This window comes from Anguilla rostrata, chromosome 1 (assembly GCF_018555375.3).
Source record: "Anguilla rostrata isolate EN2019 chromosome 1, ASM1855537v3, whole genome shotgun sequence".
Taxonomy (NCBI): Eukaryota; Metazoa; Chordata; class Actinopteri; order Anguilliformes; family Anguillidae; genus Anguilla; species Anguilla rostrata.
Genome location: NC_057933.1, coordinates 52544576 through 52565413, shown reverse-complemented (window position 1 = coordinate 52565413; position 20838 = coordinate 52544576). Strand labels below are relative to the sequence as shown.

Here is a 20838-nt window from a genome sequence, read left to right as displayed (position 1 = left end):
GGGGGCGGGTCAACATTCCCAGTGAAGTCCTTACATGCACTCAGTTTACTATCCTTAGTGCACAGGTGTTCAGTATAGACTAATGTTTTACTTTAATATCTGTTCCTGGCGGGGAGGCACAGCTCCAACCTTGTGGGCAGGTTTTTGTGCTCCATACCAGCTATAGGGGAGATATTCGCTGTTTTCTCTAAAATATGCGCATCTCTTTGTCCGCTTGGTATTCTCAGTGCCATTAACAAGTATTCCAGTTGCTTTGTGAAAGTGATTTACTTCGTCTCCCCTGCGTTTGTCACATCGGACAGGTTCAGCAGCGACATCCAACCTTTTTTGTTGTAGATTTAATAATGCCTTAAGTTTAGTAATGAAATTTTGTGCGTTTAAGCTTGTGAGGAAAACGTATGGGTGAAAGATGGCAACTTGATATTACTTTGTATAGGCTAATTGTTTCCAAGAGAACCTGGAAAGTTTTCTGAGGTAAATAAAATGACTTATTTGTTTACCTGCAGATGTTTTTTTACCGTGAGGTTTTGTTTTTATAGTGATGCGTAGGCATTAGGTACAGTACCATACTGTACATAGCGCGGTACTGAAATGGACACTGACAATCCAATGTATAGGTCCACAGCCACACGGGGAGAGGTTATCTTGACTAGATTGACTGCAGTGCTCTCTCTCTCTCTTTTCTCTCTTTCTCCTGCTCCAGAACATCTGTTAGTGTGGGAATTGATTTAGTGACAACATCTGTGCTTCAGCAGAAAGGGAGCGCCGAGTGTTTCTGAGGGCTCCTCACAGCTGAGAGGGTTTGGGTGGGGGGTGTTGGCGGTGGATGAAAAAAATTGGGATTTTCTCGGCAGCAAAATGCGTAAATCAACCTGCCGCACGGGGTGTTTGGACTCCGAGAAAAGTGGGACCACATGGCTAAAACATGCCATCGCGTCCAAGAAGCACAGAGGTTTAACCGGAGACCCGTGTACTCGCACGTCTTTAGGCTGCGTTTAGCTACTCTCGCGTCCGCGCATGTGTTCAGCGCTGTCCTCACGTCTTTAGTATGCATGTAGTGGTGTTCTCGCATCCAGGCGTGTGTTCAGCAGTCCTGTCGCCGTTGTTAACACGCTTACTCTCGCATCTGTAGCATTCATGATACGTGTTTAGTGTTCTCAGGTCCTCCATATGATTTTTGTTACAGAAGATAATTAACACAATAAATTGGGACGTGAGCAATAAAGCATGTTTTTAAGTACTGTGGTTTAACAACAGTAAATTGAAACCTTTTCAAAACCAAAAAAGCACAACTCAGGAATTGACACATACAAGGCAATACAACCTATGGATGAACACAGAAGTTACATTGACATTTGAGATTTAACAAGGAAGTGGTCCTGTCATGTCTAAACTATGATTTATCGCGGACACTTTATTGTCATTTTACTAAGCCCAAGATGAAGGGTGTTAAGTGACTAACAGAAGCACCGATAATGTGTGAAACGTCAGAGTGTGGCTTTTGTACAAATGGAGAACAATTAGGCTATCCCTTTTAAATCTATTGAAAGGCCAGAAAGGAAATATGTCTTCTTTTAAATGACTTTGTACGAATTGTATATTTTACGTGTCAAAAATCTATTGACCCGAGAAGAACAAACGTTCAACACAGCAGTGTTATGATTTCATATAGCCTAATTTAAACGCACCACGAACTGAAATGACCCAGCCAGCACTAGGACCCCGGCGCTATGCTTCTGGGCTGTTAACTCGCGGTATTGTGCTGGCTGGCACGCCAAGCGGTTATATTCATAATAAATTGCCAGTTGACCCAACTTGAAGGACTCTCGGCCACAGACCGATGACCACAACGTTACTTTTTAGAGGGCAAAGCACGTGGTGAAGAAGTCCTTTATAAACCTCTTTGGTGATGCTATCTCCTGGCCAGCGCTTGCTTAGAGGGACAGAGGATCTGATATTTGTTTTCATCGGAAAGGGATGGGGAAACGCTTAAACAGTCTGTTCGTGTAGACTACGAAGATAAACGAGAATTTCTCTCATACGTTTCGGTTTGTTATTTCTTCAGGATACACGGTATTGTCGCTGTATGGTGTGTTAAGTTTTCTCTTCAACACGTTAGTGTTCGACGTTAGTTTGACAGGCAGAGTGGTGTCTGTTGGGATAGGGTTGGTGCGATCGGAGTATGCAAGTCTTAACTGCAGCGCGCATCGCAACAGGGAGACTGGACGAAGTTAGAAAAGGCTTTCATTTCGCCGTTGCGGTGAAGGTGAGCGCGAACCCACAGGCAACGCGTCTGAGCTATTAAACTGCGGATTGCCGAACAGATTGCATTTGTGAAGCTTTCAGGTTTTACGGAGTTTTGTTGGAATTTGAAGGCAGTATTTCAAGTGTCTGTCATTACAATCATAGCAACTCTGTACCTATGCTGTTGGATATCCATATGAAGCGTGCTTATTAGACTATAAACCTAGCCTTGTGGGTGTCTGGAATGTAGATCAAATCTGGGTTGTCTTCTGTTTGGGTAACGGATTTCTCAGCTCGCGTAAATTTATTTCAGGTTGGCTATGTGAACGGATTTTCAACTCAGAATTAATGTTGTAAAACTGAGCAGACGAGTAGCTACTATACTCGAATATACGAGCATTGAAATATAATTATTTAACCTATTCAGAAATAAATACAACTTACAATTATCACAATAATATTTGTTGTAAGAAGACTGATTTGCAGAAATGCATGTGGCCCTAATTAATATCATTTAAGAATCCCACGGCGTATGTTCAAACGATTTGCTGCTTCTGCCGACTAATTAAAACCCCATAAGTTTCGGAATTTATTGTAAAGATGAATTTATACATTTTGAGCCTCTTCCTGACCTTGGACTTGGCGACAGTGGCCTCGGGTCTGTCTACATGCAGCACATTAAACATGGACCAGTTTATGAAGAAGCGCATCGAGGCGATCCGTGGGCAGATCCTGAGCAAGCTTAAGCTCACGAGCCCCCCGGAGCACTTTACCGAGCGAGAGGACGTGTCGCGGGAGATCATCGCTATCTACAACAGCACGCGCGACCTGCTGCAGGAGAAAGCAAACGAACGCGCGGCGACCTGCGAGCGACAGCGGAGCGAGGAGGAGTACTATGCCAAGGAGGTGCACCGAATCGACATGCAGCCATTTCACCCCTCCGAAAGTAAGCCATATGTGTACCTGATTGTTTTATTATTCGTTCACGCAACATCGAATTTTGCATTCATTTGTTATGACATAGGTATATTACACGAGGCCCGTGTTTAAAAAGACTGATTAAAAGATTGAGGTGCTTTACATTACTAAAATAATTCCAGTATATCCCAGGTATTACTTAGGCTAATATAAAACATTGGAGGACATCCACAAGTACAACGTATTGGTCTCAGGTATAAAGTGAAATATGGTATTATTTCTTTTCATCTCTGATTGTAACAAAACTGAAAAATATCTAAATTTAAGATGATAGCACAGTCTTATTTCACATTTATTTACAGTAGTTTAATATTATATAGATGTGAGTTTAAAACAGACTTCCAAAAGGTAATGAAGCATATCTAGTGAAGATCTGAGTTTTTGGAATGTGAGCTACGTGTTTTCTGTCAGATCTGGTTACAAATCTAGCCCTGGCATAATTACAAGTGTTGGATGTTGTATATCAGACAATTGTACATTTACACTCAAGTTTCTTGTTGTGTATTTCTTCTTCAGTGCAAGCAAACACTTGCGTGTTCATGCGTGTTATTGCTTGAGCTGTGAAGGTGCTGTTTACCTCTGATGGTCTTTCATGAATAGGGAATTCAGAGAGGGAGGGGGGAGGTATGCATTTCTGCATTAGATTGGCACGAGACTGTGGTCTACAATCGCAGCTGTAAACAGAAAAGGGTGTGTAAGGGAATAACAAGGCAGGAACCATCACCCTATGTTTACATGTTACACGGGTCACTAGGATAATGGGAAAATTAACAAAGGATTTGCAAGATAGGTGGAAACAAACAAGGTTTGCTGTGGTTAACCAGGCTGTCTGAAATCTAAGAACTCAAGAATGTCAACTGAATTAAAGCACACCTTAATCAAATCTAATAAACCATTTATGCTAGGGGTTTTGTGTACGTGCAATTATTATGCTAAACTGAAGTATCAGTGGTGTTGGGTTTGTAATTATTTTTTAGTGGACAGATAATGGATGGAAAAGTCGGTGAATAAACCAGTAGTCACGAGGACCAGGCCGAAGGAAATAGGGGAGACCCCTGGAGTTTAATAGCTCTTTTCTGCAGGCCATTCAGGACGCAGTGACATAACAGAGCGGTCTTAAAAAGGAGCAAGCAGGCAGCACAAACCCTACCTAAGATTTGTGTTCGGCTCCCCGAGTCTTCAGCCGTTTCGGTACGGAACAACAAAAAATCAAAGCTTCTTAAACAAAGCAATATAGTTCACTACACTGCCGTCCTTCCTTTTCCAAGTAAACACTGTTTTATCCCTTAAATAATATCTGCATGCACTTCAAATTTTTTTTTGCGAAAGTCAAACCATTTAAGCACAGTAGCATTATGTGTACTGATTTAGCCATTTTGAGTTCACCTTTTTCCTGTAGACCAAGTATGGGCATGCAGGATGTAGAAAAAAACTTAATTAGGGGATCTATTATACTCCCAGAAGGTATTTTTTGCAATAAATATTATCTTTGGCCCTACAAGTTTGTATAAGTGCCCTAAATATGAATTGTGCTGGTACTTAGTTATAGGCAGGAAGGCATTTATGTGGCATAAATGAGTCAACACGTGGAGAGAAAGAGGTGGGGTTACATTTTTAATGTACCCGTATTATTCCTTAATATTCACTTCTGTTTCCCTATTTGAGTGAAAACCTGAGAAGGAGGGAGGGTTGGAAAAAGTAAGGAAAGGAAATGGATGTGACTGGTCAGCAGCCATCACAGAGAGCGGGTGGGGTTTGGGGGAGGGGGGTACCTACACTCAGAATCTGCTTTCAAAATCAACATGGATTTGTTTAGGCTAATTGTGTGCACGTGATGTCAGCTGTGCTTGGGTGTGTGACAGGAAGTTCCCATGGACTGTACCCTGGGGCACGAGAGTGCAGGAACCCACACAAAAGAGGGGGTTGGGGGTTGGGTGGTAGGTGGGGAGCTGCAAGGTTAGAGTTCTGCCAAGGCCCACAGAATACACGCAGTTTTGAAACTAGCAAGAACCACATCGTCATGCCTACTGTACAGTACCTTACTCTCTATGGAAAATTCCATTAGTGGAAAGATGAGTGCCAGGTTGTAGAGAATTCTGTGCCCCCACCCCCCTTCTCTGCTTCTCCATTCCCTTCCTGCACATTTCTCCACACGCTCACTCTTCCTTTCTATCTTTAAAATGTCTATTTTCCTCCCTTCATCCAGACTGGCTTATTGAGAGGAGAGGATGCAGAGGAATCATCACATTGTTACCTGTATCTCAATCTTTATTTCAATTACGCTCGCAACAAAACCAAAACACAACTGGTTATTCCTCCACACCTGCGTCTGAGAAACAGATACACCTGAATTCTCTTCAGAAGCCTACCTGAATCATGTATCTAAGAGTGGGAGCATTTAAGTTTTTATGAATATTTATCGAGGTCATCAGATACCGCCGTATTCGCAGGTCCATATCTCACACCCAAGTCTTTATAAAGCAAGTTTTTCTAAGCCTGAACTTTGACTCACGTCTATGTTTTTTGTGTGCGTATGTGTCCGTGTTCAGCCCCCCCAGTGGCTCCAGCAATGGTCTCTTTTCATAGGGGAACCCCTCTGCACGAGAGAGGGAGGGAGACTGCATGAAAGGGAGAAACAATAAGCTCCCTGTGCAGAGGGGGAACGAACGCATGCACACAAACTCGCATTCACCGCAGGCACACCTATACACCCCGCGCACACGCGTGCACACACTATCCCTCTCATTCCCCCAGCAGTCTCGCTCACACGCACGTCGGCCAGGTAATAACACGTGTAGTCAACCTCGCCCAAGCATGCGTGATAGGCTGGCTGGAATCACATGTAGAATCACTGCTATTAGAATAGGTCAGACTCACTGTTCAGCTGTGGTAGGCTTGGGCGATGGTTAATTCAATCTTATGCCTCTTTTTTATACAGGATTTGTAGTTTTGTGAGTTATTTGTGGGCTGTGATTTTTAATATAATAAAATTACAATAAAACAAATGTCAAGGGAACTAAAACTGCTTCTGCCCATTAATAGAAGCTGCATAAAAATTTTTTATTGGTACCAACTGGAGAGAATAAACAAAGAAAAAGGGCAACCCCATGGAACAATGTGCTCCAGATCTTTCAGATGTGGACTGAGCAATGCCTCTCTGAACACTGCAGTCTCAGCTCTGATATGAAAATTACTCATTCATTCTGCTAGTCATATGAACTGACACAAAATGACCAAGGCGCTTGATAATGCTGACTAATCTACAAAACAAAATATATTTAAATGATTTCCAGGTTGATTTATGCCTGCTGCATCAGCCAATAAAATACAGTTTTATCGCAATGTTTACCCCATGTGACAACTTCTAACCTCTAAATGCAGAAGGCATTCCCTTCTTGTGTTTATATTTATGTGCTGTGGTAGTTGTTGATGAACATGCCTTGCCATGGATGTACTGATGCTTTTATGTTGCTAGCTGTGTTGTATCACATAATGCCATATTTGAGTTGATATATTATGTGTCTGTGGCTTTGCTGATGTACATATTGTGTCACAGTAAGGTGTTAACATGTGGCTGCTGGTTTAGGCTCTGTATGAAAAGTAGGGCATGAGAGTCCAAAGAGGGACTTTTTGATGGAGAACTCGGGGGGGTTGGGGGCGTCTGTGTGTAGAGTGTGTCTGCTCTTTAGCTGTCTTCTTTCACCCTCTCCCCTGATCCCCGTCTCCCCTCTCTCCTTCTCTCTAGCTGCTTTGAAGTGGGCCGTGGGAGAGGGGTTGGATTGAGAGCTCAGTCAGAGGGGAAAGGGCTGTTAATGTTGAATCACTCACTGTAATCACGCCAGAACAGACTCCTGCCATTTTCTGCTGGGGAGCAGAGCGTCCGATCGGTGTGTTTTCGCAACTGGAGGAGAGCGAGGGCGGGAGAGTGACTAACACTACAGCACTGTAAACTGGGCTACACAGCAGTAATTCTGATCACATATTATATAATGCAATGTTCTCTGTTTAGTGGAGAGTACTGTGAAAGTAATATTGGTGATAGTTCTTTGCGAAAGTTGTTGACAGCAGTCTGGATGACCCTCCTCATCTGTGGTTGTGAGTGTGTGTGTATGTGCGTGTGCGTGCGTGTCTGTGTGCGTGTGTGTGTGTATGTGCGTATGTGTGTATGTGGGTGTGCACACACTTAAGTACTGTGCTTGCATATATTTTTGTTTTGTGTTTGAGTGTGCATTTTGTATTTTTTGGGGCCTTGCCACACAGCGGTAGCTGAGAACAGAGGCCGTACCTGATTGATACCAGAAGTAAAGCCCCTCCTCCCTGTATAATTGTGCCTGCTGTGGGAGGAAGCAAACATCCCTGTGGTGGGAGGAGTCTACGTGATGGACATGGGGGAGAATTGTTGTGGAGGCAGACAGGCCCCAGGGGGGAGAATCATTGTGGAGGACAGGCATCACCTGGAGAGATATATTGTGGAGGTGGACGGGTGTCTTTAAGGAAAGAGCCTTATAGAGACATGCCACCCTGTGGTGGAGGTTCTTCAAAGCAGGGGTATTTTTAGTTCGTAGGGATTATGTGCAGAGTTGTTTTCAATTTGCTGTTGGCAGGTGAGTGGTTTGGGCGGGGGCGTCTACAGGGACCGACACAGGCCAAATTCCCAGTTTCACATTTCCTCTCCCCCTTCTTCATCCTCTCTCATTCCTCCCCTCTGTCTCCTCCCTCTGTCCCTCTGAACTTCTCATCTCTGTCTCACTCTCTCACTCCCTCTCATTCCCACATGCGCTCTGCAGCGGAATGAGCATCAACAGAAGCTTGAGAGGGAACTGATCCGTCCCTCAGCCCTGCACTTCCTCCCCTTCTGAATCAATTCAAATATGGTTTCCTGTACTGGCCTGAGAATCACACACTATGCGTGTGAATATTTGCAGAGCCCTCAAAAGTTATTTGCACTCTTGATAACGGTGTGCAAATAAAACTATAAAAGTACGGAACAATATTGTAAATCCCAGACGTGGAAAATAATAAAAATAATGACTCAATTGAATCTTAATCTTAGTTCAGTTGAATCAACAGAAATAAATGTATTTTGTCAAATTATAATAAAAAAAAAAAAATGTCACAAATATTCACCCATTTTCAGTACTTTGTGCACCCTCTGTTTTCAAGGATAACACTACTGTTGTCTTCTATTGTGCTTTAGATTGGTTAGCATATTGGGGTGGACATTTTGCTTCATACAGAATCTCTAAATATCTTTCAGATCCTTAGTCTGTGCTTGTCGACTGCTCTCTTCAATTGAAACCACAAACTTGCCATCTCTCAATGCAGAACAGTAATTCTTTTCGCTTTCCACCCTTCCTCCCCTCTTTTGATCCCCTCTGTCCTTACTTCTTCCTTCTCACCCCTTCCCCCCACTCCTCTTTTCCAAAATCCACTTTCCCCCCTTCTCTCCTCTCCTCTACTCTCATGTGTGTTTGTGGAGGTTGTCCTGGTTTAACATTGGAACTCTCCCTACATTAGCGTGTGAAAGAGAGGGCCTAGGGAATTGTGAGTAGGTCTTACTGAAGTGAGAAATGCACAGAAGTTGGCCAAGCAGTTTTAGTTCGCAACTCTTTTGGTCTTTTAACTGAGTATGACATCTATTTTAAGGATACATTTTGCCTTTCCATAATGGAATAAATTCTGTGTTTCTGCAGTCTGTCAAACGATCCCAGATTTAAAAAGGGTCCATGCTTTTTTTGTACAGTAACAAAGCTGTCTTTTAAATATAGTCACATGGGCTCTACCAGTCTCTCAGACCTCCATGTGTCGTATTTCAATGTAAATTGAACTGTTTTATTATCACAAGCAGACCTGCATATTGTCACATGTTGGTTTGCATATTAAAGAGGTTTTAGCAGATTTTAATTGAAGAATTAACCAGTCGAATTGTCCTTGCATCTTTGACCGCACTATAGCTACCAAGTGTTGTTTATATTCTCTCTCAATAGGGGGCAGAAATGTGCTTTGTTTTTTATTTTTTATTTGAAGAATGTCGAGCTCGCAGCATTTTAAGATCACTCTGCCTTGATAATTCTCAGTATAATGATCTGTTAGCTAGAACGTCGTTAGTTGTATCAGGTGTGTTCCAACTCAAGCACACCTGATACAACTAATGAAGCCCATGATTGCATCAGCTGTGCTTGAGATGGAATACCTCAAATATCTGCATCTGCCCGATGGTCCCCAAGGAGAGGTTTGGGAACCACTGCGCTAGAGGGAGATGTTTTACTACATACCTAGTCATCATCTTTAGTTATGGCTGTTTTTGCATGAATGCACATCACTGATTGTGCATGTCTTTCAGAATGGTATTCACACTCCTGTCTGCATGCCATAGCAGGGTTGTGCTTGTACTCTTTACACTGGTTTGGAAGGGATGGGGGATGGGGTGGGTGAAGAAATGCCTGGTCAGAAAAAGAGGTATGTGGATGGCACAACATACCTGCAGTGCATCAGAGCATGATGCTAATTTATAGCCAAAACCAGGCTGCAGGTACAGCCTGTATAGCAGTCTCCTGGTAATGCAGCCAATTTCATGTTGTAAATCAGTAAAAATATCACAAAACTTGTTACTTTGCAAAGATAATTTCAATAATGAAATGCATTCATCTTTTCCATTTGACTGCTTTTAAAATGAATGTTATTGACAGTGGTGGTAGGTCAGTGTTCCTTTTTGAATACAGTACATCCCTGTTGACTGTGATCGTGTGTTAGACATCAGGTTAATTTAAGTTAATGGCTTTTGAGAGTCCATTTTCCAAGTGTGTTTTTAGCACCATTCAGGCTGAACAAAGAGGGTGTGTGCGTTTTCCTGCAATTGCCAGGACAACCTCTTGAAACAAATGACAGAAATCACAGAGATAACTTTGGTCTAGATAACTCGTGCAAATAGGGCAGAGAGAGATTTTGGGAGCATATCGAGCAATTTACAAATGTGTGAATGAATGTCCTGCGTGCGTGAATGAATGCTTTAGGGCATCGCACTGACACTTAAAGTGTGATACCTGTGACTTCCCCATTGGGCTGTTGTTGTTTAATGATGTTATTGTGGGCACACACACCTGATGGTTCTCCATCGCCTTTTGCCTGTGATGCTTTCAGTACTACAGCTGACTCTGACCGGACCTATTTCAATGGTCTTTATTTAGGCGTACTATTACAACTTGCTGAGCATAGGTCAGCCTGCATTCTCCGTAAAGTCCAAGGTAACTTCATACTACATGTTAACAGATTATGTATACAGAAGGCAAATAAGGCACTTTTAATGTCTTCAGCATCCAAGTGCAGATGCGAACACAATTTTGTGTGCAGATAACTGTATGATCTCAGAGCTCCAGTTGAATTCATGTGAACAGTTCTGAATAAGTCAGGGGGGTTTCATGACACTAAGGTTAGTAAGACACAGCGATTGCTCCCGTTCAGTACTTCCGAGGTACTGATTTCATTAAGATAAAAGTTAATGAATGACAGGGAAAACCCTTTACTCATTTACTCAGTTTGTCATTAAGGAAACAGCGTGTCAAAAGCGGCATAGCACTATTGTGCACGCACACTCCTCAGGGCATCTCCTCCCACAGTAGGTTTCCGAATGATATTCTCTCTCACTGCTGCCAGCCACAGTTTGTATTCACGGTTCATGCATGGTTAATCATTCTTAAACCAGTAATTTGTATTTAATGCTTTATACTACTTACCTATTGAAGTTCTATGGAAGTGCCCTTTGATCAGTATGGGTACTGACCATGCATCTGAGTGAGTCAATTTGTCATAGTCAATGAGGCTAGTATATTAAGCTCGTACATAGTTCACACAGGTGTCAGAATCCAGTCCTGAAGAGCTGCGGTGTCTGTGGGGTTTCGATGTGTTTCAGCACCAGTGATTCATTTTTAGTCATTGATTGACTAAATAATCCACAGAACTTGTTCTCAAGGCCTTAAATGGTGGCTAAATAAGGAAAAACTTGCAGACACTGTGGACCTCTGGGACTGGATTCTGACATCCTTTGTTTGCACACAATGGTCACTGAAATTTAAAAAACATTTAAAAAAATTTAAAAACATAATTTGTGAATTTCATAAAGGATTATAAGGCCTGTAAACATTACATTTTTTTACATTGTGTGGTGTAGATCCTCATTGAATCAGGCCTGCCGGTCAGTTCATGCCATGTTTACTGGTCAGATGAACAAAACTGGATAAAAGTTTGTCTGGGAACAGATAAAACTAGTTCCTTATTACCAGAAAGTATGCAGTAAGAGATATTTTCTCAGAAAGCTTCCTTCCTGGTAGAATGTGGAGAGTGTGCATTGGCAAGATTCAGAGACTGGTCAGTGTAAACTTAGCAGCAGGTACAGAGTGAGTAGACAGTTACAAACTGTAGAGATTGGAGAATGTACATTTTGCTGAATGTAGAAGAGTTGGTTGAGAATGGCTGGATGTAGAGATTTGAGAGTGCAGTTATGGCAGGATGTAAAGACCAATGAGTGTAAATTTAGCCTGATGTTGAGAGTGAGTGTAAATTTTGCATCAAGCAGTGGATGTGTAGATAATGGTAGGATGCGCAGGAGAGTATAGTTTATTAGGAAGTAGAGTGGGGACGTGTAGAGGCATGAGGTACTGCTGTGTGGAGGGTGGGAACATTCACACTCAGGCATCCCAGCGGACCCCCGAACAGCCTCCGCATTCTTAAAGGTGTTTCCTGCTGTGCCGCAGATGTAATCTCCCCGACGCACTACAACCCGTACTTCAGGCGGCTGACCTTCGACGTGTCGCCCATGGAGAAGAACGCTTCCAACCTGGTGAAGGCCGAGCTGCGCGTCTTCCGCCTGCAGAACTCCCAGGCCCGCGTCTCTGAGCAGCGCATCGAGCTGTACCAGGTAACCAACCGAGCGCACCTGCTCTGCCCTGTCGCCCGCAGTGCCCTCCAAAAGTATGGCAACGGTAGAGCGGAATGTGTGATGTTTCCTGTGTACTTAAGGCATTTTGATTCGAGATCAAAAGATGCATATTCGACAAGGGTACAGACAGTCCACTTTTGTTTCATGGTATGTGTTCTACCATTTTGCAGAAACAGCTGTAAAATGTAAATCAAAGTAAGGAAGTCTACCATTTGGTTGCATAGCCCTTAAATCACCAAATCTTTGGTATCTTCTTTGGAAATGCATTTCAGGCCTTCACTGCAGCTGCTGAGCTTTGTTTCGGGGGGGGGGGGGGGGGTTCTGTCTTCAGTCTCCTCTTCAGCAAGTGATATGCATGTTCAGTTGGATTTAAATCAGGTGACTGACATGGCTCGTCCAAAGCTTTCCACTTTTTCTCCCCGATGAATGCTTTGGTGGCATCGGTAGTGTGTTTGGGGTCATTGTCTTGCTGCAGGATGAAGCACCGGCTGATGAGGCTGGAGGAATTTCTTTCTCCATAGCCAGACAAAACCTGTCTGTACACTTCCAAATTCAACCTAGTGCTGCCATCCTCAGTTACATCATCAATAATGATGAGGGAGCCTGTTCAAAAAGCAGCCATACATGCCTAAGCCATAACACTACCGCCTCCATATTTCACTGATGAGGTGGCTTGCTTTAGGTCATGGACTGTTCTATCTTTGTTCACACTTTTGGCTTTCCATCTCTTTGGTAAAGGTTTATGTTGGTCTCATCTGTCCATAAAACTTTGTTCCAGAACTCTTCTGGCTTGTCAGTGTATTTTTTTGGCAAATTCTAATCTGGTCAATTCTTGCTGGTGATGAGAGGTTTGCATCTTGCAGTGTAGCCTCTATAATTCTGCTCTCAAAGTCTTCTGCATATGGTAGCTTGTGATATTTTCACCCCTGCCCTTTGGAGACTGCTGGGGATGTCACTGACCCTTGTTTTAGGGGTTTTCTTCACTGCTCTTAGGATTTGTCTGTCATCAATTGCAGCTGTCTTCCATTGCCAACCCGTACAGTGTTTATTTCTGAGTCTACCAGTGGTATCTTTTTTTTCTAGACTGCTGTAGTAGTTTTTACTATGTCAAAATGTTTTAGGCTTTCATATTGCTGAACATGTGATGAGCCGCGCATAGCACACCGTCTGTATCACTGTTTGTGTTGTGTCACTGCCTGTGTTGTCACTTCCTGTGTTGTGTCATTGGTTGCGTTGTCACTTCCTAGACTATGTCACTGGCTATTCTCCATCACTGCCTCTGTGTTGTGCAGAAGGGGTTTGTTGAGTGATGAAATTGTTCACAGGCATGTTCTGAGAGTGTTTTAATTTTAGATTATTGCGCCAAGCAATCAAAGACTGTTTTTATTTTTATGTGAAGATTTCAGAGAGCTGAACAGCAGTGACTTACCACTCTGTGTGTCTGGGTCTGTGTCAAACCACACTGCTGGAGTGCTTTCTCCAGCACTAACAATTCCCAGGAGGAAATGTTAATTCTGAGAGTGTAACTTGATTCAGGAATGACGTGTTTGGTGAATAAATTGAGCATTTTCTCATTAACCCTGACCATGTGTGAGAGAGGGAATGGCCAGTTGAGAAATTGCATGTACAGTACACATATATATTATTATATATTATGTTATATTATAACATATGTGAGTTCACATATCACAGACAATCAACGCTTTCATGTGTCTTATTCAGTCTGCAAGCTCATGTATTAGTCACTCTGAGAGTTCACAATGCAGACGTGAATTAATGAGTTCATTCAAAACAGACCTGTGACATTATGCATTCATTACAGTCACTCTCAGTTCATTATTAACCTACAATCTCAGGTTCATGAATCACTGACCTGCAGCAGGTGATTGTTTCACAGAAACCGTGAGTTCATGTTTTACAAACACATTGTGAGTTTATGTATCACAGTCTGTTAATGAATTCAGCAGTCTTGAAGGTTTAGCTGTGTAAAATGAGTTATTTTTGTCTGTGTGAGAAGCTCTTCTCGGGGTTGTGCTACGGAGCTCAGCTCATGTTGTACGCATTAAGGAGGTACCAGCCAATACAAACACATCTATGAGGAAAGTACAATAACAGCACTGCTTCAGACATCTGCGTTCTCAATACTAGCCCCTCACAGAGGGGCTGCTGGGAAGAGTGTGGTAAACCTGTTGCTCAGAAACAGACTGCGTGGAGGGGTGGGCTTTCTCCCTGACCTATCACTCAAAGAGGGGCCCCTAGAAAGGGGAGAGTTCTCCCATACAGTCATATTTAATCCAAAGCAAGATGAATGCTGTTGAGAGGGTGAGAAGAAGGGCATTCATTGATGGAATAAATGCTTTTTGCAGAGAGTTATCTCTGTACTTCTGCTCCTGCCACAGTTGTCATGCACTGTAAGCGTTTCCAAATGGAATGCCTTTAACGCCTCAAAGCCAAGTTCCTGAGGAAATGAGTTCAGCCGGTGAAGCACAGTTCTCGGGATGAAAAGATTGTATTCCTCATCAGAATAAATTCCATTGTCAGCAGACTCGTTCAGCTTCTTCCCTCTTCGGTTAGCTCCCTCAGGTTGATCAGACAGACATGTGCGGGTTTGACGTGCCAGCTGCTGCCTCTTTAAGTGTTTTTAGCGCGCCATTCCAAAGAGATCGGCCCGATCTTGTCTGCAGCGTCTGACCACATTGCGTTGGCTGGTCTGCCTTTCATTGTTCTGCAGATTCTGAGTCACAAGGACCTGGCCTCCCCAACGCAGCGCTACATCGACAGCAAGGTGGTGCGCACTCACACGGAGGGGGAGTGGCTGTCCTTTGACGTGACGGAGGCTGTCAGCGAATGGCTGCTCCACAGAGGTGAGAGAGAGGGAGGGGCATTGGGCGAGAGGAAGGTACGTGTGAAAAAATGGGAGAGGCAAGAGGTGGTTGAAAGAGAGGCATGGGGAGAAAGAGGGAAAGGCGGGCAAGTGAGTAAGAAATTAGTGTTGTGGAATAAACAAAGAGAATTACTGATGCTTTCCTTTAGCTGATGACACTAATGGCATCTGTGTAGCTCAGTGTTAGTGACTACAGTGGATCAGTCCTGGAGGTTCTCAGTGCTGCTTCTGTTTTGAACCAGACAGAAACAACGGATTCAAGATCAGCTTGCACTGCCCCTGCTGCACCTTTGTCCCATCGAATAATTATATCATACCCAACAAGAGCGAGGTGCTAGAGGCCAAGTTTGCAGGTACAGTAACTCTGAGTGTGTGTTTTTTGTTTGTGCATGTGTGTGCATGTGTGTGTGTGCGATGTGTGTGTGTTTGCGCACATGTGTGCGGGTGTATGCATGCGTGTGTTTGATGTTGGCAGGTATATTGTCTAATATTAGTAGTTTGTAGATGATGTGTGCGTGATTGGCAGCTATTTGTAACGGATACGTGTGTGATTGGCAGGTACAGGTGACAGGTATGTGCGTTGTGTGTGACTGACAGGTATAGATGACAGCGCCCTGAACGGTGGAGAAGTGAAGGCGGTTAAGAAGCGTCGGCCGAGTGGGCAGAACCCCCACCTGCTGCTGATGCTGCTGCCCTCCTACCGGCTGGAGTCGGAGCACAGGAGCCACCGTCAGAAACGCGCCGTGGACACCGCTTTCTGCTCCAGGTAAGCCCCGCCCCCAGCGCAGGCCACACCCACGGGCCCCCAGTCTCTCCACATCCCCACCACGCTCTACAACAGGGGACAGCCGCAGGGTCTGCTTGATGCTTGTTTTTTTCACCGTGATAGTGAAATAAGTTAGAGATTTGCCTGAGTCCGAGGTGGGATTTGAACCCAGGCGTCTCACTCGTCCAAAGGCTCCATAGGCAAATGCGTTACCAGTCTGCTAAAGGTGAAATAGCCCCTAGCCAAGGGCAACATTGTTTTTTATTTGAGGGTTGCGTCGCCAGAAAATGTTTTTATGGTAACCTGCTACGAGACCTTGACTTTACCTTTTGCTCTGTGTGTCCCTGCAGGAACATGCAGGAGTCCTGCTGCTTGCGCTCCCTCTACATCGACTTCAGGAAGGACCTGGGCTGGCGCTGGATCCACGAGCCCAGAGGTTACCAAGCCAACTTCTGCGCGGGTGCCTGTCCCTACCTGTGGAGCGCAGACACGCAGCATAGCAAGGTCGGTTGAACAGTACAAAGCAGGGCAGCACAGTTAGTTGGTTTTTCATGCTAAAGTCAGCGTGTGGGAGCAGGTGGGTAGCAGCAGTCTTAGTTTTTCTAGGTGTTATGGTAGCGGTTATAAAGTGTATCAAAGCCAGTTAGTGATGAAGTGCCTGTTGTTAGTTGTTAGTGCTGTTGGTGTTGTGGTAGTAAAATGTGTTCCTGTGCGCCCTCAGGTTCTGGGTCTGTATAACACCATTAACCCTGAGGCCTCAGCCTCCCCCTGCTGTGTGTCCCAGGACCTGGAGCCCCTCACCATCCTTTATTACATCGGCAAGAGCCCCAAAATCGAGCAGCTCTCCAACATGATCGTCAAGTCCTGCAAGTGCAGCTAAGACCAAACATAACACATACACACACAAACATACACACACACACACACACACACACACACACACACGTACACACACATACACACCCATAAGTGTGACCTCTCTGTCCAAAATGTACGCACACATACAGTACTGTGCTGAAGTCCGAGACCGCCCTTTTGTTTATTCAGTTTCCAGTCAAATCAGCCATTCAGTGCAATACATTTTTTGTGTCAGGCAATAATGCAGGAAACATCTATTCAAAAGAAAATGACAGAAAAGTCTCCACTGCTGCATATAATACCTAATCTATCTGTATTGGTCCATTCTTTCCTTTGCGCACTCTACTACCACTTTAAGTCTTTCATCCTTCCAATTAATAAACAGGTTACAGCTGTGTCCTCCCAACAAAAGTTGTTACCAAGTGTCAATGATATTACTTTAGAACGCTTTGCCTTCAAAAGTGATTGTTGCATGTCGGATTCCTTTGTCATGTGCTTCTAATATGGCTAAAGGTGATATTTCTGACAAGATTTGATATAAGATAATTCAACTGAGAAAGGAAGGACAGACTCACGGTACCATGTCTGAAACCATCGGTCAAGCGTGGAGGAGGATCATTGGAAGTTTGGGGTTGTATAGCTACATCTGGAGTTGGTGATTTGGTGATTTGGTTTTAATTGAAGGCATCATTAATGCTGATAAATACAAACAGATCTCACCATGTCATGCAATACCCTCTGGAGAAAATTAATTCTACAGCAAGATAATGACTCCAGATCAGCCTAAGAAGATCAAGCTGCTGGTGTTCTCAGAACAATGCATTGGCCACCCAAGAGTACAGGCCTCAACATCACTGAATGTGTATGGAATTACTTGGATTGAGAGAAGCAGAAAATGCAACCAGCTTCTAAGACTGAACTTTGGAGGTGTTCACAAGAAACGTGGAAAAATATCCCTGCAGATTCCTTTGAAAAACTCAAAACAAGTTTGCCGAAAAGAATGGAAGCTGTAATAATAGCAAAGGGAGGACACACTGAATACTAAAAGATTTGGTATTGTACATAGTTGTGGAGGTTTTTCTGTAATTTTTCTGTAAATATGTTTATTGCATTATTTTCTGACACTGAAAATAAATAACTTGCACTTCATGGCTGTTTTCACTGGAAAGTAAATATAAGAAAGGGTGGTCTCTGACTTCTGCACAGGACTGTGCATAAGCACAAACTATCTCAAACATTACCATCCCCCCCACAGCCACACACAAGCTGCTTGATCTCTTTCTTTGTCCCTCCCACACACACACACACACACACAGACAAAACATGATCACTCTTGTTTTTTGTCACATACACGCACACCCACGCACTCACATACATACCATAAGCATCATACTCTCTTTCTGTCAGACACACGCAAGCATGATTTATCTCTGTTCCATACACACACTTCCACACGCACACACAACACACACACACACACACACACACACACTGTGGAGATGGCTGTGAAAAGGCTTTGTTGGCACCCCTCACCTCACACACTCATCGCGCCACAAGAGAAGTTTGGAAAACACTGGAAGAGTATAATAATATAAGAATAATAAATAAGTATGAATATGTGAAATCAGGAGAAGGAGGATGGTTCCCTGATCTCAGTGTCCAAATCAAGCCAGTTCTTCTGGTTCTGTTGTCTTACATCTTTGAAACTATTATAATTTTACATGTTTTTTTTTTAATACTTGTGATATTATTTAAAACTTGTGGCTTGCACTGGCAGCAGAGGGTTGTGTTTACAGCCTGCTCCGTGATAAACTCTTATTAAAAAGTCACTGCAAATTGAGGAACAGAGAGTCAAGAGACTGACCAACAGCCAAAAGCAGAGAGATACACCATGAGCTAAAAAGGCAAACACAGATACACAGATTGAAAGAGACAAACTGAGATATTCTCTTTAAGGCCATGCTGTACGTCTGCTCTCTAACAGACTGGGTCTGTGACTGCTGATCTGACTTAAACATGGCTCAGAATCACACTTTTATCTTCAAATGTGGCAGAAAAGAATTAGTGAACTACTAATTGTGCAGTTTTGTTCCAGACTCGTCCAGTACAAACATCCAGATTCAAGTCAGACATGTCCAGTCACACCCAGCCTCAGTTAGCGTCTCCAGGTCCAACCCAGACTCAAGCTTGGTCTCATCCAGACTCAGTTAGACACATGTGGTCAGCAGCACCAGACCATGTCAAGACTTAGTGAGACACTCCCAGTTTGGCCTAGACTCAATCAGACACACTCAGTCAGGCCTAGCCTCAGTGAGACACATTCAGCTAGGCCCCGACTAAGTCAGATGCACTCAGTCAGGCCCAGACTTTACCAGTCCTGTCCAAAGACAGGCTGTAGGCCCAAAACCTTAAAGTTCTGAGTTTTTTTGCATGTTGGATGATTACAAACCGAATGATGATTGAGCAGCCCAGTGATGTGTTTGAGCTCTTGGTGAACTTGCAGGGAATAAACAGAAATGATAAATATTAATGTAAATATGAAAAAGATTTCCTGGTTCAACTTGCAAGGTATATGCTACAGAAAAAAGTTGTTTTTTTAAATTGTTTTTTTTTAATTATTAAATATACGCAGGTTCTAGAAACATGGATAATGTGCTATACCTGAAAGGGCCTGGGCCTTCTGAGAGTTCCATTGCTCCACAAAGCTCATTCTTTAGAGCACGGACAGGCTGCCAGTGTGCACAGTCTACACGGACTGGTAGCAATTTAATGCACTTTGTGCAAAACTGTGTGCTGTTCCAATGCATGTACCAGAAGTGATGTCGTTGTGTGCAGGGACGGGAAGGGGCTTGGTTATGCACGCAGGGCAGTGGAGTGATGTGTAGCTGTCAAAATCAGATGGGTTTCCAGCAGGAAGTGGGGTTTCTTATAGATGGCCTGTCATGCAGAGGAACCAATGCCCAGTCAGAATAACAGTGAACACCACTGCAGCACTGCTCTTAATGGACAACCCAGTGGATACCCGCGTTAGGCCGCACAACTCCCCATTGCTCAAAACTTTCATTCATTCATGTTGTTATTTTTTTTTCTGATGAGGAATAAAATATTTTAATCCCAAGAATTGCACTGATAGTACTTCCCCATTTTGTATGTAGTTATTGTCTCCCCCTCATAGCTATCATTTTCCCTTAGTGCAGGAGGGGTGATGGTTTGAAAGCAGAGGAGGGTAGCACCAGCGTGCTCACGTCAGCTGCTGCTGTTGTTGTTGTTGTCATTGTCTTTGCCATTGTCATTGTCATTGTCGCAGATGTTGACCCGTCATGATGAAATGTAACTTTTTTTTCTTTCTTTTTTGCGGTGCTCTAGTGATAAATAAATTATTGAACTTATGAGGGAAACATTTGAGCTGTTTGTTGTTGTTTTTCCACTGCTTTCCTTCTTTGCGGAAGATTTATGCTGCAGTTTTTACTCTTGGCCACAGGGCTTTACACACAGAATAAGCTAAAGTACCAGAAGTGCTGTTACTCTCCGCAAGTACAACACTAAAAGTTTGAATAATTACGACTATGGTGCACCACATGACTGTAGCCACGGCTATTGAACGTCTGCCCTGTCCACAATTGCACATTTGCACATTTTTCTTTTTCTGTGAAACGTTTATTACTCTGTGCTTATTGCACTGCCATGTCAGTTGTACACTTCAAAGGATGAAAGATATATGGCAGTTTAATTGCTGCAGTTTAATTGCTCCCTCTCAGCCCCAGCTGATGTGTACTGAGCGTTCTGGTACAAAATGGCTGCCCTACATCACCAAAGGGGATATTACACATTGATGGTAGTTGGAGTTGGAGCTGAGTTTTTCCCTTCACTAATGAAAAGTCATAAATAAATACTATCTATTATTATCATTATCATTCCAATTGGCCCCAAGCTAAGCAATTTTTAACACACAATATCTGGCTTAATCTCGTGTGTAGGAGAAAGTATGCATAAGACTACGTTGTCTCTGCTTTTTGTCTTTGATAGTCTGGTGAAATTCAGCAAGTGATTAGGCTCTTTTATGGTCCACAAGGAATACAGGTCTTATGCACAGGCTTCCTCTATCGCACATAAACAGTCCCAGTGTATCATATACCCTTTCCCATATATTCACACTTAAGCTCACCTTATCTT

General features: G+C 43.4%; 1 protein-coding gene across 2 annotated transcripts; it reads left to right on the top strand.

The window, feature by feature from the left end:
- Positions 1-50: 50 nt before the first annotated feature.
- Positions 51-20063, top strand: tgfb2 (transforming growth factor, beta 2). Of its 2 annotated transcripts, none has more exons than XM_064341920.1 (7): positions 51-3190; positions 11973-12136; positions 14889-15021; positions 15284-15394; positions 15639-15807; positions 16158-16311; positions 16529-20063. In XM_064341920.1, the coding sequence occupies exons 1-7, from the start codon at positions 2845-2847 to the stop codon at positions 16685-16687; spliced, it is 1236 nt and encodes a 411-aa protein (XP_064197990.1). In that variant the 5' UTR covers positions 51-2844; the 3' UTR covers positions 16688-20063. The 2 variants fall into 2 exon arrangements, with proteins under 2 accessions (XP_064197990.1, XP_064197999.1); XM_064341929.1 differs by lacking the exon at positions 51-3190 and adding an exon at positions 9371-9681.
- The last annotated feature ends 775 nt before the right edge of the window (positions 20064-20838 follow it).